Consider the following 16,428-nt stretch of genomic DNA (forward strand, 5'->3'; position numbering starts at 1 on the left):
TTTAATCAAGAATAAAAAGCTGTTTCAATTTTCCTAATATTTTGTTATCATTTAGTACTTGCCCGCAAACAAACAATAATAGTAGTCAAAGTATTAAAATATAAGAAATTATATTCATTAAGTTGCAATTTTATGTGACTAATTATATGCAGTTTTAGCAGTTTAACACTCCAACTCATGGAGCTCAGTAGAAATTACTGGAAATAAGACACTGTAGGCTTTTTAAAGATAAAATCGTACAAAAATAATAAATGTTACATTATTTATTATTACATTATTTAATATTACATTACAGATTTTGATCTGGCTATGCTATCAATTTTTAGATCTTTAAAAATAACTACTTAGAGTGCCATCAGCAAACTGTTGGAGCAGGCAGCTCTAAAACCCTACCTCTCCACAAAAACATTGAAAAACAAGCCTAAACTATCAGATTCAACTTTTTCAGAACCTGGAAATGTCAAAGGTTTATACCAACTAAAGGAATGTTGAGACAAGAAAAAGACAACTGAAAGGTGGAAGGAATGCTTTGTGGCTTTTTTATTTGCCTGAGCCTCATTCCTTCCCCAGCTTGGCAACAGTCTTGAAGATGACAGTCTGAGTTGCCAGTGAGGGACCTAGATGCCCTGTTCCAGAGGGAGCAGAGCAGACCTTATTTGCAAATTATTGCATTTGTCTGATCAACCTACCTGAGAGCTACTTGAAGGGCTGATGCAGGTGCTTATATTTCTGTTTTACCTAATTTGAACCCAGTCAGGCAGGGAAATTAGTGGGCATTGGTTGAACACATTATAAAGCAAATGAAAACTTGCTTTTGGGCAAGCTTTTTTGGGCAATAGAGTATGGTGAGAGATACTGTTGACCTGGGAGAAAGAGCCTGGCAGAGAGTTTGTTTTTATTTTGAAATTAGTACAATCAGCCTCAGTGTATAGAAGGGAATTTAGAAAGCCACATGCATGCCCAGGGCAGGACACATGTTCAGGAAAGACCTAAGAAGACCATAAATTTTCTCACTGTGTGCTTGCTAGGCCCAGTACAAGCAGGAAGTAAAGGCCAAGGCAGAGTCGTGAATGGTATGGTTAAGTCTTAAAGGAATATCTCAGCACACAGCCAGTCTGCAAAGACTAGGATAAGTGCTTTTGTTTTTTGTTTTAGTTTTTTTTTTTTTAAGCTTTGGCTTCCAAGGAAATCTCTTTCAAAACACTGGCTGAACACTAGCTAATCCTTGATTAATCAAAAACAGTGAAACATAGGGAAGTGGGGAGAATCTACTTTCCCAAGTTACCACATTGTAATCTAATATTTTAATACCTAATTTTTAACAAGAAATTATAGGCATGCAAAGAAAACAGTATTACCCATTAAAACAAAAAGAATAAACATAACCCATTCTTGAGGAAGCCTGGACATTGAATTTACTAGATAAAGATTTTAAATTAAGATGTAAAGGAAACCATGGCCAAAGAACTAAAGGAAATAAGAAAAATAATTTATGAACAAATTGAGAATATCAGTGAAGAGTTAGAAATTATGAAAAGAACCAAATAGAAATTCTGGAGCTGAGAAGTATAATAACTGAAATAAAAAATTTACCAGGGGGTTTCAAGAGCAGGTGTGAGCAGGTGGAAGAAAGAATAAGTGAACCCTGAGGATAGGACAATTGAATTTATTGAGTCTAAGAAGCAGAAAGAAAAAAGAGTGAAGAAAATAAGTAGAGCCTAAAAGACCTGTGGGGTATCCATCAAGCAGAAGAACATTCACACATTAGTAATTCCAGAAAAATGGAGAAATAAAAGGGGCAAGAAGAATATTTGAAGAAATAATGGGCCAAACTTCCAAAATTTGGTGGAAGATATGAATCTATACATCCAAGAAACTCAATAAATTCAGGAAGTATAATGTCAGAGAGGTCTACACTGAGACACATTGTAGTCTAATTGTGTGAAGTCAAAGACAGAATTTTGAAAGCAGTAAAAGATAAGTGACTCGTCACATACAAGCACGCCTCAATAAGATTTACAACTGATTTATCATCAAAAACTATGGAAGCCAGTAAAGCTGTGAGCTGACAATATTTAAAGTGCTGGAAGAAAAAAAGTCAAGCAAGAATTCTGTATTTGTCAATACTATTAAAGCATAGGGGGACAATTCAAAGGGACATTAAGATATTTCAAGATAAGCAAAAGCTAAAGGAGTTTGTTACTAATAGATCTACCCTACAAGAAATGCTAAAGGGTGTCCTTCTGGCTGAAATAAGATACTAGGCAGTAACTGAAAGCCATATGGAGAAGAAGTAAAACTGATAAAAGTAACTACATAGAGGTTGAAAGGATGGAAAAAGATATTCCACACCAAGAGAGAGCTAGAGTAGCTGTTTTATTATCAAACAACAAACATTTTAAGTCCAAAAGGAATCAAAGAGACAGAATTATTATATATTGATAAATATATGTTGTTCTGTCAGGAAGATAATAGCAATTATAACCATGTGTGTATCTAACAACAGAATCCCTAATATATATATGCATGTGTATGTGTGTATATATGTATTTTAGGGATTCTGTCATTTAAATCATAAATGAAAGAGACATAACTACTGACTTTATAGAAATAAAAAGTATTGTATGAGAAAACCATGAATAACCATGTACCAACAAACTGAATAGCCTAGGTGAAATAGAAATTTTCTAGAAATACAGAAACCAGAAAAACTGACCCAAGAAGTAGAAACTCTGAGTTCCACCTACTCGGGAACCTGGGGCAGGAGGATTGCTTGAGCCCAAGAGTTTTAGGTTATAGTCACTGCACTTCAGTCAGGGCAATATAGCAAGACCTCATCTCTTAACAAAAAAAATGAAAAGGTAGAAAATCTGAAAATATTTACTTACAATAAATAAGGAGACTGAATCAATTAAAAAATTGCCAATGAAGAAAGGCTAAGGACCAAATAGCTTTACCAATGAATGTTTTCAAATATTTAAAGAAGAATTAACACCAGTCCTTCTCAAACTCTTTCAAAAAATTGAAGAGAAGATAACACTTCTTAACTTATTCTGTGAGGCCAGCATTACCCCGATTCTGAAGCCAGCCAAAGACCCTAGAAAAATGAAACTACAAAACAAACAGAAAACAGCTACAAACCAGTATGTAAAAATCTTCAAAATGCTAGCAAACTGAATTTAGCAGCAGATTACAAGGATTCTACACTGTGACCTACTATGATTTATCCACGGAGTACAAGAGTGGCTCAACATACAAATATCGATCAGCGTAATATACCACATTAAGAGAATGAAGGGGAAAAAAAAACAATCATCTTAATTGGTATACAAAAACATTTGGTGAAATAAACAGCCTTTCTTGAAAAAACAAAACAAAACACCTATTGACATAGGAATAGAGTGATACTTCCTAAACATAATAAAGACCATATGTGACAAACCCACAAATAACATATTCAGTGATAAAAGATGGAAAACTTTTTTCCTAAGATCAAGAACAAGATAAGAATGCCTGCTTTTGGCAATCCTGTTTTGCATTGTGCTGGAAGTTCTAAGGAGCAATTTGGCAAGAAAAAGAAATGAAGTGCTTCCAGTTGGAAAGGAAGAAGTAAAACCACTTTTATTTGAAGATGACATTATTTTATGAATGGAAAACTCTAACAAAACCACAAAAAACCAATTTGAACTAATAAATGATTTCAGCAGAGTGCCAGGATACAAAATCAAGATAAAAAAAATTAGTTGTATTTCTACACACCCTAAAAGAAATAGAACCTAAATGATTTCATTTACAACAGCATCCATAACTATACATTTCCCTTTAAACAGTGCCTTTGCTGTATCTCATAAATTTTGATAGTTTCATTTTCATTTAGTTCAAAATATTTTAAAATTTCTTCTGAAGTTTCTTCTTTGACCCATGTGTTACTAAGAAATGTGCTATTTAAATCTCTGAGAGTATTTTAAAGTTATGGGAGTATTTTCCAGTCATCTTTTTGGAATTCATTTTTAGTTTATTGTCTTAGAGCAGACATTGTATAATTTTTATTTAAAAATTTTTTATATGTGTTTTGTGCCTTGGAATGCAATCTGTCTTGGTGAATATTCCATGTAAGTTAGAGAAGAATGTGTATTCTACTGGATGAAGTGGTCTATATATGTCCATTATATCCAGTCAATTAATGGTTTTATTGAGTTGAACTATGTCTTTACTAATTTTCTGCCTGCCGAATTTGTCCATTTCAGATAGAAGGATGTTAAGATCACTAACTCTAATAGTGGATTTATCTGATTTTCCTTGTAGTTCTAACAGTTTTGCTTCACATATTCTGACACTTTCTTGTTAGATGAATGCATGTTAAGGATTATTATGTCTTCCTGGAGTATTGTTTCTTTTATCATTATATATGTCCCTCTTGATCCTTGATAACTTTTCTTCTTCTGAAATCTGTTCTGTCTGAAGTTATTATGGCTAGTCCCAGTTTTATTTTAGTTAATAATTGTAATGCTTCTTAAGCATTTCTGAAGGATTGTTTTTAAGTATTTTTTCTTTCAATTTACAGTTTTATTCACTGTTCAGAACATTTTTGAATTAGTTGAAATTTTGAAATTTTGTTTGCTGTCTAATTTCTGTGAATGCTCTTTTGACTTTTAAAAGAGGAATTCATTGTAAAATTAAGAGGAATGTACAGAAATTTCTTACATACTCCTATTCCATGCATGCATAGCCTCTCCCATTATCAGTATCCCCCACCAGAGTGATATATTTGTTATAATTGATAAACCTTCATTGATGTATTATTTCCAAAGCTCACAATTTATGTTAGGGTTCACTCTTGGTGGTGTACATTCTATGAGTTTGACATGTATCTACCATTACAGATACAGTATAGAGTATCTTCACTGCTCTAAAAATCCTCTGTGCTCTGCCTATTTATTCACTCCACTCCTCTAACACCTGGCAACCCCTAATCTTTTTATTGTCTTTGTAGTTTTACCTCTTCTAGAATGTCTGTGATCGAATCATATAGTATATAACCCCTTCAGATTTGATTCCTTCACTTAGTAGTATGCAGTTAGGGTTCCTCCATGTCTTTTCATAGCTCATTTATTTTTAGCAATTAATATATCCTATTGTCTGTTGTGTACCACAGTTTGTCCATTCAGATACTGAAGGACCTTTTGGGAATGTACAAGTTCTAATAATTATAAATAAAACTGCTACAAACTTCTGTGTGTAGGTTTTTGTATGGGCATAATTTTTTTTTTTTTTTTTTGGTACTTTAAATTCTGGGGTATATGTGCAGATCTTGCAGGATTGTTGCATAGGTACACACATGCCATGGTGGTTTGCTGTCTCCATCCCCCCATCACTTACATCAGGCATTTTTCCCCGTGTTATCCTTCCTCAACTTCCCTGCCCACTGCTGTCCCTCCCCTAGTTTCCCACCCCCCAACAGATACCAGTGTGTGATGTTGTCCTCCCTGTGCCCCTGTGTTCTCATTGTTCAGCACCTGCCTGTAAGTGAGAACATGCAGTATTTGGTTTTCTGTCTTTATGTCAGTTTGCTGAGAATGATGGTTTCCATATTCATCCATGTCTCTACAAGGGACACGAACTCATTGTTTTTTATGGCTGCATAGTATTCCATGGTGTATATGTGCCACGTTTTCTTTGTCCAGTCTATCATTCATGGGCATTTGGGTTGGTTCCAGGTCATTGCTATTGTAAACAGTGCTGCAGTGAACATAGGTGTGCCTGTGTATTTATAATAGAACCATTTGGGCATAATTTTAAAACTTTTTTGGGTAAAAACCAAGGTGTACACTGGATCATGTGATAAGAGTCTCCAGCTATAATAATAAATTTATCTATTTCTCCTTCTAGTTCTGTCACTCTTTACTTCACATATTCTGATGCTCTGTTGTTAGGTACATATACCTTAAAGATTGTCAAGTCTTTTTGGAGTGTTGACGCCTTTATCATTATGTAATATCCCCTTTATTCCTGATAACATTCTTTGCTTTGAAGCCTGTTCTGTCTGAAATTAATATATGTGAATACGGCATATCTTTCTTCATCCATTTACTTTTATATATTTCTGTCTGTTTAAACGTCGTTTTTTGTAGACATCATAGAGTTGGGTCTTGTTTTTTGATCTATTTTGACAATCTGTCTTTTAATTGCTGTTTTTAGACCATTGATCTTTAAAGACATTATTTCTGTAGTTGGATTAATAGCTACCATATGTGTTAAAGTTTACTCTTTGCTGCCTTAGTTCTTTGCTAATATTTTTGTCTTTCCTACTTTTTCTGCCTTTTGTGATTTTAATTGAGCATTTTAATGGTTTGGTTTTCTTTCTCAGCAATCATAGTTTTTTTTCTTTTACTTTTTAAAGTAGTTGTTCTAGAATTCACAATATATGTTTATAACTAATTCAAACCCACTTTCAAATAACTTTGTACTGCATCACAGGTAGTGAAAATATCACAGGTAATGAAAATATCTTATAATAACAAAATATTTTAAAGTTTTCTGCCTGAGTGTGGTGACTCACACCTGTAATTCCAGCACTTGGGGAGGCAGAGGCGGGTGGATTAGTTGAGGTCAGGAGTTTGAGACCAGCCTGGCCAACATGGAGAGACCCTGTCCCTACTAAAAATACAAAAATTAGTCAGGTGCCGTGGTGTGCGGCTGTAATTCCATCTATTCAGGAGGCTGAGGCACAAGAACTGCTTGAACATGCGGGAGTGGAGATTGCAGTGAGCTGAGATTGTGCCACTGCACTCCAGACTAGTGACAGAGTGAGACTGTCTCAAAAATAAAGTTTTTCATCCCTTATATTATTGATATTATTTATTTCACTTATATATAAGCATGTATATGTGTGTACATGATCAAATGCATTATTATTTTGAGCAAATTGTTATCTGCTACCTTAATTAAGAATAAGGAAAAGTTTTTATTTTACCTTTATTATGCTTTCTCTGATTCATTCTTTCTCTATATAGATCCAATTTTACTACCTATGTCATTTTCCTTGTTTCTGAGGAACTTTTTTTTTTTGTTTGTTTTTTTAAAATCATTTCTTGGAAGGCAGGTCTAGTGGAAACAAATTCCCTCATTTTTTGTTTGTCTGGGAAAGTCTTCATTTCTCCTTAACTTTTGAAAGAAAATTTCACAGGCTATAGAATTTTAGGTTGGTGGGGATTTTTTTCACTGAAACTTTAAATATTTTACTCTACTTTCTTCTTGATTGCGTGGTTTCTAAGGAAAAGTTGGATATAATTTTTATTTTTGCCCCTCTAAAGGTAAGGTGTTTTTATCCTCTGGCTTCTTTCTGGATTTTTTTTTTTTTTTTTTTTTTTTTTTTAAGTTTGGTCTCTTGTACTTTGAAAATGATATGCCTAGGTGTAGTTTTCTCTTTGTTTGTTTGTTTGCAGTTTTCCTGCATGGTATTCTCTGAACTTTTTGGATCTTTAATTTGGTGTCTGGTATTAATTTGGGTAAATTATTTGTCATGAGTACTTCAGATATTTCTGTGTTCCTGTTTCTCTCTCTTTTCTTTGTATTCACTTTTCACTTATGTTATGCCTTTTGTAATTTTTCTGTGCTTCTTAGATATTCTGTTCATTTTTATTCAGTCTTTTTTCTCCTGATTTTCGGTTTTGAAACTTTCTATCATATTCTTAAACTCACACTTTTTTCCTCAGCCATATCCAGTCTACTAATGTCTCTTTTTATAGTGCCTGTCGGTTCTTGCATGTTGCCTACTTTTTTCATTAAAGCTCTTAGCATATTAATCATAGTTTTAAAATAATTAAAACTATGGTCTGATAATTCCAACATTCCTGCCATATCTGACTCTTGTTCTGATGTTTTTTTCAGTCACTTGAAATTGTGTCTTTTGCCTGTTAGTATGCCTTGTAATTTTTCATTGAAAGGTGGACATAATGCATAGTTTGAGTCTCCCTAACTCAAAATTCCAAAATCTAATATAGTCTAAAACTGGAAGCTTTTTAAGTGCTGAGATGATACTCAAAGGAAATACGCATTGGAACATTTCAGATTTTGGATTTTCAGATTAGGCATGCTCAACTGATAAATATAATGCAAATATTAAAAAAAATCTGAAAAATATCCAAAAATTAAAATGCTTCTGGTCCCAAATAGTTTGGTTAAGGGATACTCAACCTATACTGGGAAATGCAACTTTTATGAATGGGCCTTTAGTAATGGTTAGGTGTGGGGAGAGGGGAAATGTTCTATAGTTTTAGGATTAGGTTTTAATCTTTTGGCAAGTTTATGCCACTGGACTACCTTTATCAGTGCTTCTATTTTTTCCCCTATGCTTAGGTGGACTAGGCTGGCTAGAGGGGGCTAGAGTTTGGTATATTCCTTTCCTTATATGGAAGATTAGAGCTGGCTGAAATTCAATCTTTCTCTTTCCCTAGGAAGGTTAGGCTCTGACAAAACTCCCACAGGTTAGGCTCTGGTAAAACAGTTCCTCCTGAGAACAGGCCTTGTTAAGAATAATAGAATGCTCTGGCATATTTCAAAATGGTTACCGTTCTCCTCTCACTGCTGTATGCATGAGGTGATTTCTCTCCAATATTCTCCCTGAGGACCTGGAAGAGTTCCTGTAGATAAACTCACAAAAGCGTGGGTGTTGTCTTATAACTAGGTCCCCCTGGAATTTTTGATTGTTAGACTTATCCACGCTGTGCCTCCAGTATTTTGGCAAATACAGTTCAGGTTTTCCTACTCCAGCCCTGGTTCCTGCTGAGGTTTCTGGTAGTAATTTCTCTTGTGATGAGTTGTGCTTCTCTGTATCTGCCTATCTTTTTCTGCAGTTTTGCGGCAGTGGTTTGGTCTATGTCCTCATTTCTCTGATGGATCTAAAAAGAATTGTTAATTTTTCCAATTTGTTCAGCTTTTTATTTTTTAGAACAGAGCGGCAACTTCTAAAGTCCTTAGGTGCCAGACTGAAAACCAGAAATATTTTTTTTAAGCAAGCCTTACAGTTACTGAATGATCATCCTTATCTTGTTTATGTTCAGTTTTATGCTTTATTTTGTGGAAAGCCCAAGATGTTTCCCAAATCCTTCTAACTTGAATGGTCTAGGATATGCCTTATTCTAGGGCATTGTTTTTGCTCCTAAGGTATCATCTTTTTCGTGTCTCAGCTGGACGCCAGGGCACTAACCAGGATTTCTCCCTTTTGACAGGGTAGAGCTCCAGTGTCTCTAGCAACATTGAGAGATTTAAAGACTATCAGCCAAATTGGTAAATATATCAGTTATAATGATTGACTTTACAGTACTTGGGTAGTCTGGAACTTAGGACATTTATGGATGGCTCAATGGTGATTAGTGTAGATAGGCATTGATTAAGTGCAGTCTTGCCAGTTATATCCAGTGATGTCTGAAACAGAATATCAGTTTCTGCAGTGAGATTAATGATGGTTTTACTCAGTAGTAGTAAATCATCATAGCTTCTCTTATGTTCCCCATATCTAACTACCTCACATGCTGGTAATTTTTGCATATGCCATCCACATGGTTCTCATCTTTGTGTGGTTATCCATGTGACCTCTATGAAAAGTGATTTCCTTATAGATAAAGCCACCAAAGCTACTTTTCAATGTCAAAACACCATGCAATCAGTTTAATTTTTTTTCCCAGTCTGCAGCGCTGTGATTTACGTCTCTTAACCTGAGGTTCTACAACTTGTCTATTCACGTTGATGTTTAAGACTTCACCAAAAACCTCCCTTATTCCTTCTGCTAATATATAGATTCTGTTCTTTTATTTCTCAGTATTCCTGGTTGTCGTACTAACTGTTGAGGTCTCACAGAGCCTCCTCTTCACTGCTCAGGACGTTATCAGATTGTTAATAAGTATGACAAAGAAGTAGTGATGGAGGAGCAGGATGTCAACTTTAGGACTCAGAAAATCTGAGGTAGAGAATGTTGCTTATAAACAGTGATAAATGGGTTTGTTAACCTGACTCTGGAGTTTGGCTTGGCTAACTGACTAGTCATTGGCCATGCTGACCAGCAGAGTGGCCCCAAATAGAGAAGAAAAGATAGCGTGCTCCCTGTGTGTAGTTTATTCGCAATGGGAAGAAGTATATATACTTACGAGCTGGAAATGTCCAGTTTATTAAATAAAGAATAATCAGTGGAGACTAGGAATTAGACTAGTTGGGCTTCCTACCGAGTGAGAAAACATCTTCCCCTACCATATCTGTTTGTATTTTTTAAAAAATGTATTCACTTTTGACTATTTATTGCTGATTCTTTTCTGTCAAAGATAAGGATTTAGCTCACTTACACTTCCTTCCCTTGTGTCTTATCCTCTCATCCTTCCAACATAATTCTTTTATAATTTTTGTTAAATAAGTATTCAGTATTTACATTTTACAATTATGTACCTACTTTTTTTTTTCCTCTAAAGCATTTTGTTTTCATTGGAATTAATAGATGTCTTTTTTTTCCTTTACCTAGTTTTTATACTCAACACTAATAAAGACCAAAGCTTTCATCCAGTTGCATTAGTATGTCTATCTGTGAATACTTAATTAAATTTACTGCTTTAAAGCAGATTTGCCTGTAATAGTCTAGTCTGGACTTCTCCTATACAAGTGTGATTGTATTAGTGGTCATCTTAGTATCTTACCACTGTTATTCTTAAGGTTTTCTTCCTCTTGCTGTTGGGTTAGATCCTCTGTTACCCAGATGTCATGTTTCCTTTCCCTTGGTGTATTCTCATGTTTTGTAGAGCACAGATGCCAATACCTTCCTGATAAAGAGTATATGGAGGCCGGGCCCGGTGGCTCAAGCCTGTAATCCCAGCACTTTGGGAGCCCGAGGCGGGTGGTTCACGAGGTCGAGAGATTGAGACCATCCTGGTCAACATGGTGAAACCCCGTCTCTACTAAAAATACAAAAAATTAGCTGGGCATGGTGGTTCGTGCCTGTAATCCCAGGTACTCAGGAGGCTGAGGCAGGAGAATTGCCTGAACCCAGGAGGTGGAGGTTGCGGTGAGCCGAGATCGCGCCATTGCACTCCAGCCTGGGTAACAAGAGCGGAACTTCGTCTCAAAAAAAAAAAAAAGAGTATATGGGAGGTAAATCTTTTGGTAACTTATATGTCTGAAAATGTCTCTAATTCTACTTTCACACTTAATTCGTAGTTTGACTCCTGAGTACAGAATTCTAGGTTAGAAATAATTTCTCTTCAGAATTTGATAGGATTGGACTTTTGCTTTCTTTTAGTTTTGTTAAGAAGTTTGATGCATTTTCATCCTAATCCTTTCCATGAAGTATATCTCTGTAAGTCTGTAGAATCTCTTTAAACTCATATTTCTGAAACTTTATAATGATTTGCATTGTCACGTGTCTATTTTGTCATTTGTGCTGGACACGTGGATGAGCCCTTTCAGTCTGGAAGTTGATATCTTTTCATCCTGGAAAATTGGATAGAACTATTTGTTTGAATTTCTTGTTTTCACTGTATACGCTTTCACAAATCCCCATCTTTTCAGCAGTGTTTTTTGGTTCTCAGCTATGTGTGGTATAACCTGGTCTAAAAACTCTATGTTTTGCTCTCCCCAGAGAAATACAGTTTTAGCCATTGTGGGAAAAAGGGGAAGGTCTGCCCATGCAGTAATGGGGAGGTGATATGAGGGTTTAACTAATTTTTAAGCAGACTTTCAAGAATTCTAGTATTTCTAGCCCCAATCTCAGCTTCATTGGCAGACATATGTGAGCCTGTTGACAGTGTTTTAGTAGAGTTCTTTGCTTTTCGCACTGTTGTCTTTGGATTTAGTTTTCTCAGGTCCAGTGACATGCCATTATACATTTGTATATAGAAATACATATTTCTCTTTTAATGAATTCAATAAAATCTGATATCTAATGAGCATGACGAATACTAATGAAGGAAAATATTTCAAGGTATCTGCAACAGTGATATATGAAATAATCTTTGATTTCTGTTGCTTACAAAGTCTCAGGTATTGCTAAACTACTATGGTGTTTTTCACGTAATAAGGAAAGGCTGAAGTTCACTTAGAGGATAACTTAAAAAATGAACATGTCCTTTTTAAAAATCTGCTTTTCTGGACCGCTGAATTATCTCCTTGGGCCAGTTAGAACCCTTGGATTAACTGGAACTTAGTAGTATATGAGGCCACAATCATAGTTTCTTGTATTTGCCCATTTAAAATGAACTTTTTATAGTGCATAATCCTGATCAGTGTTTTCATTCATTTAACAAATTATTTGTTTATTTATTTGAGACAGAGTCTTGCTCTGTTGCCAGGGGCCAGGCTGGAGTGCAGTGCAACTCGGCTCACTGCAACCTCCACCTCCTAGGTTCAAGCAATTCTCCTGCCTCAGCCTCCTGAGTAGCTAGTACTACAGGTGTGTGCCACCACGCTCAGCTAATTTTTCATTTAACGAATATTTATTAAGTGTCAACTAAGTGTAAGATACTCGGCACCAGAGATACCTTATTTAGCAAAATAGATAAACCACTGTTTCCATGAAGTTTACGTTTCTGTAGGAATATTTAATTGGTTGTATTTCAGCCTAGATTAGAATAACATAGTTTATATCTATCACCACCCCTGGAAAAGTAACTGAATTCCTGTGTTTCCAATGTCATTACTTCACTTGAAACAGAACTCGGAAGTTTTTAAAAATTATTATTACAAAAGTAATGTTTATTGCAAAAATTAGAGAAGATTCATAGGCAGAAGGAAATAAAAACTCATGTACTTGTCAGGATTAACCACTGTGAACAGCTTGGTATGTATTTTAGTCTCTTTTCTGTACACAAATACGTATGAATGCATTTAAATATGCATAATTTCAGCCGGGTGCGGTGGCTCAAGCCTGTAATCCCAGCACTTCGGGAGGCCGAGGCAGGTGGATCACAAGGTCAAGAGATCGAGACCATCCTGGTCAACATGGTGAAACCCCATCTCTACTAAAAATACAAAAAATTAGCTGGGCATGGTGGTGCATGCCTGTAATCCCAGCTACTCAGGAGGCTGAGGCAGGAGAATTGCCTGAACCCAGGAGGCGGAGGTTGCGGTGAGCCGGGATCGCACCATTGCACTCCAGCCTGGGTAATAAGAGCGAAACTCTGTCTCAAATAAATAAATAAATAAATATGCATAATTTCTTTATAAAATTTGATTATACCATAAAAGTTATATACATTTTTGTTAAACGTTTGTTCCAATTTTAATGTTTATATAATATTCAATTTTATGAATACACCATAATTTATTACTTTAAGTGTAATTTTTTTTTACTGATTATTAAGACTAAAAAGAGGCTGGGTTCAGTGGCTCACACCAGTAATACCAGCACTTTGGGAGGCTGAGGTGGAAAGATTGCTTGAGCCCAGGAGTTCAAGACTAGTCTGGGCAACATAGCGAGACCCTAGCTCTACAACAAAATTTAGAAAGTAACCAGGTGTGGTGGGATGCACCTGTACTCCAGCTGCTCATGTGACTGAGGTGAGAGGATCTCTTTAAGCCAGGAGGTTGAGGCTGCAGTGAGCCATGATTGAGCCCACTGCATTGTAGCCTGGGTGACATAGTGAGACCCTGTCTCAAAAAAAAAAAAATTGCTGGAGTATTAAATATATCATTTGGAACTGTTAAATAATCTGTGTACCTTGGTGGGCATGTATTATGAGTTAGTTGAAGAAGGGAGGAAGGTAAAAATATTTGTATAGTACTGTTTTAAGTTAATGGATTGCTTACATTCTATCTTATTTTAAAAGTAACAAATATTTAACTCTGACATGATTATTTTCAAAAAAATATATGAAAATCTCACTGGAAATATATTGCCTTTGTTATGTTTTGAGAATTCAGCTAAATCTCTTTGTTTACAGCTGGGCTCAAAATGCAGAGAACTCAAAGATATTCATTTTGGCCAATGTTACAAGATCTCAGATGAAGGCATGATCGTCATCGCTAAGGGCTGTCTGAAATTACAGAGAATATACATGCAGGAAAACAAATTAGTAAGTACTTGTTTTCATCCTCATGTTGTTTATTTTGTTGCTTACCTTCAAATTCTTTCTATTATTTATAATTTTTTTTCTGCTTGTTTTCTTGTGGTGGTTCAAATACTACTTTGTCAAAAGCAAAAATTCTTTTGAAGTGATGATTTTATAACTTGATCTTTTAACTGAATAGATGGTGTTTGTATGTGCTACTTTCATGTTAAAAATCCCTCATTAGCATGTGCTAATGTGTCTTTTTGAATGTGGACAGTGAACTAATGCTGGTAAATTGGAAAAATCAAATTTATTTGCCAAACGTAAGTCTATGGTTGGAGTTCTTTCCGTATCTCTAGGGATTATAATAATTCTAGACAATTAGAATTTTTTAATGTCCAGAAAAATGTACTCTTGTAAAATAGAGACTTTTACTTAGTATGATAAAAAATGGGATTCAATAAATTAGAGCAGATAATATGGGCAATTACATAGATTTTATATTTTAAGCACATATGTAACTCAGACACATTTAATGTATAATACTTAAATGTCTTTTAATCTTTTTTATTGAGAGGTAATTCACATAAAATAAATTTCCCCTCTTTAAAGTACACAACGCATCAGTTTTTAGTATATTTACCATGTTGTGCAGTTACTACAAGTGTCTAATTTTTGAATATTTTCATTGCCCCTAAAAAAACCCTGTCCCTGGCAACTGCTAATCTACTTTCTATCTCTATGGGGTTTTCCTATTCTAGATATTTTGTATAAATGGAATCACACGATACATGGTCTTTTATTTCTGGTGTCTCACTTAGCATGATGTTTTCAAGGTTCGTTTGTGTTTACCATGTATCAGAGCTTTATTAATTTTTATGGCTGAATAATATTCCAAAGCATTTACGTTTTTATTTGATAGGTACATCATATCAGTTAAAAGAAAAAGTTGTTACTAGGAGGCACCAGTAGGAGTTCTCAAAATTGAAAAATAGCATACCTACAGTCATGGGCTGTATAACAGTGTTTTGGTTAGCAGTGGATATCGTATACAATAGTGGTCCTGTAAGATTATTATAGTGTATTTTTGCCTTTTCTATGTTTAGATACAGAAATACTTACCATTTTGTTACAGTTGCCTACAGTTTTCAATACAGTGACATGCTGTTCAGCTTTGCAGCTTAGGCGCAGTAAAAACTATATACCATATAGCTCAGGATTTTAGTAGGCTGTTGGTCTAGGTTTGTGTAAGTACATTCTGTGATGTTCATACAACTACAACATTACCTAATGACACATTTCTCATAATATTTTCCTGTCGTTAAGCAATGCATGTCTGTATTTGAAAATGTTGTCAGGATAGTCCTGAACGTATAGTATACCACAAAGACGACTTGCTTTTTTAGTTGTACTTCAAAAATAAAGAGATCTTTTTATTGACCCTTGGAATTTATAACATTTAATAAATATTACGTAATAGTCATTCTTGAGACAGTAAGATTTGGTAAAGAGAGTTAGGTCTTCTGTGTTAGAGAGACTGAATTTTTGAATATTGATATCTACTCACTTGCATTGTGACCCTGGGAAAGTTGCTTGAGTTCTTTATACCTCATTTATAAATGAAGTTATTGATATCTGTCTATTTGCTGGTTATAGTTTTGAGAAATAAATGGCATAGTATCTTTAAATTGTCTGGTGCAAACTATGACTTACAGGAGACATGTAAAATATAGTAGTTTTTATGGCATCACAACTGTATTTGTTATCTAACTTTTGGGTTTCACTTTACATCCAAGATAAATTAAGGGATGGTGATCTCAATTTAGAAGTTTTCTATTCCTCAAGAAATAGGGTATTTGCTGACTTGTATTTTTCTTGTTGAGTAAGCATAGAGAAATAGTTTTATTGGCACATCAAACAATTTTTAGCCAGCGGTTTCCCAAAGAAAGCAACTTGTTTTGTTTTGAAGGTTCTTGTTATGTTCATGTTAGTTTTTTTCTAATATTTTGGTACATAGAAAAGATGTTATATACTTAAATGCTAAGGGAATCAGTTTTGCATTTAGTTTTTTTTTATTAAACCTTTTTATTTCATTGGAAATTTGAGGTAATTTTGCTAAGTCTTAAAGGCTAATTCACTACAGTTTTTCCCATTTAAGTTTCTTAGAAAAAGAAATGTAGAATCATTTGAACTATTTATTGGATGATTGAGATATTGATAACGAACCTCCCATAGGAAGTTTATATTTTTTGAAATTTATGAAACAAGGAGAAATATTTAAATACTTGCAAAGCTACAATTTTAAGTAGTTAGGATGTTTTTATTTTGACATGTATTCTTATTAATATAACAACAAATATTTTAAATTAGCAACTAATACAGATGTGTACAGAGAACACTG

General features: G+C 34.7%; 1 protein-coding gene across 1 annotated transcript in view; it reads left to right on the top strand.

The window, feature by feature from the left end:
* FBXL17 (F-box and leucine rich repeat protein 17) overlaps nt 1–16,428 on the top strand; it is a 533,735-nt gene that overhangs the window by 19,719 nt on the left and 497,588 nt on the right. Inside the window, exon 4 of the mRNA XM_039469518.2 lies at nt 13,920–14,051. Coding sequence (XP_039325452.1) covers nt 13,920–14,051 — 132 coding nt within the window. The remainder of the gene's footprint in view (nt 1–13,919; nt 14,052–16,428) is intronic.

This window comes from Saimiri boliviensis, chromosome 1 (genome assembly GCF_048565385.1).
Source record: "Saimiri boliviensis isolate mSaiBol1 chromosome 1, mSaiBol1.pri, whole genome shotgun sequence".
NCBI classification, from domain to species: Eukaryota; Metazoa; Chordata; class Mammalia; order Primates; family Cebidae; genus Saimiri; species Saimiri boliviensis.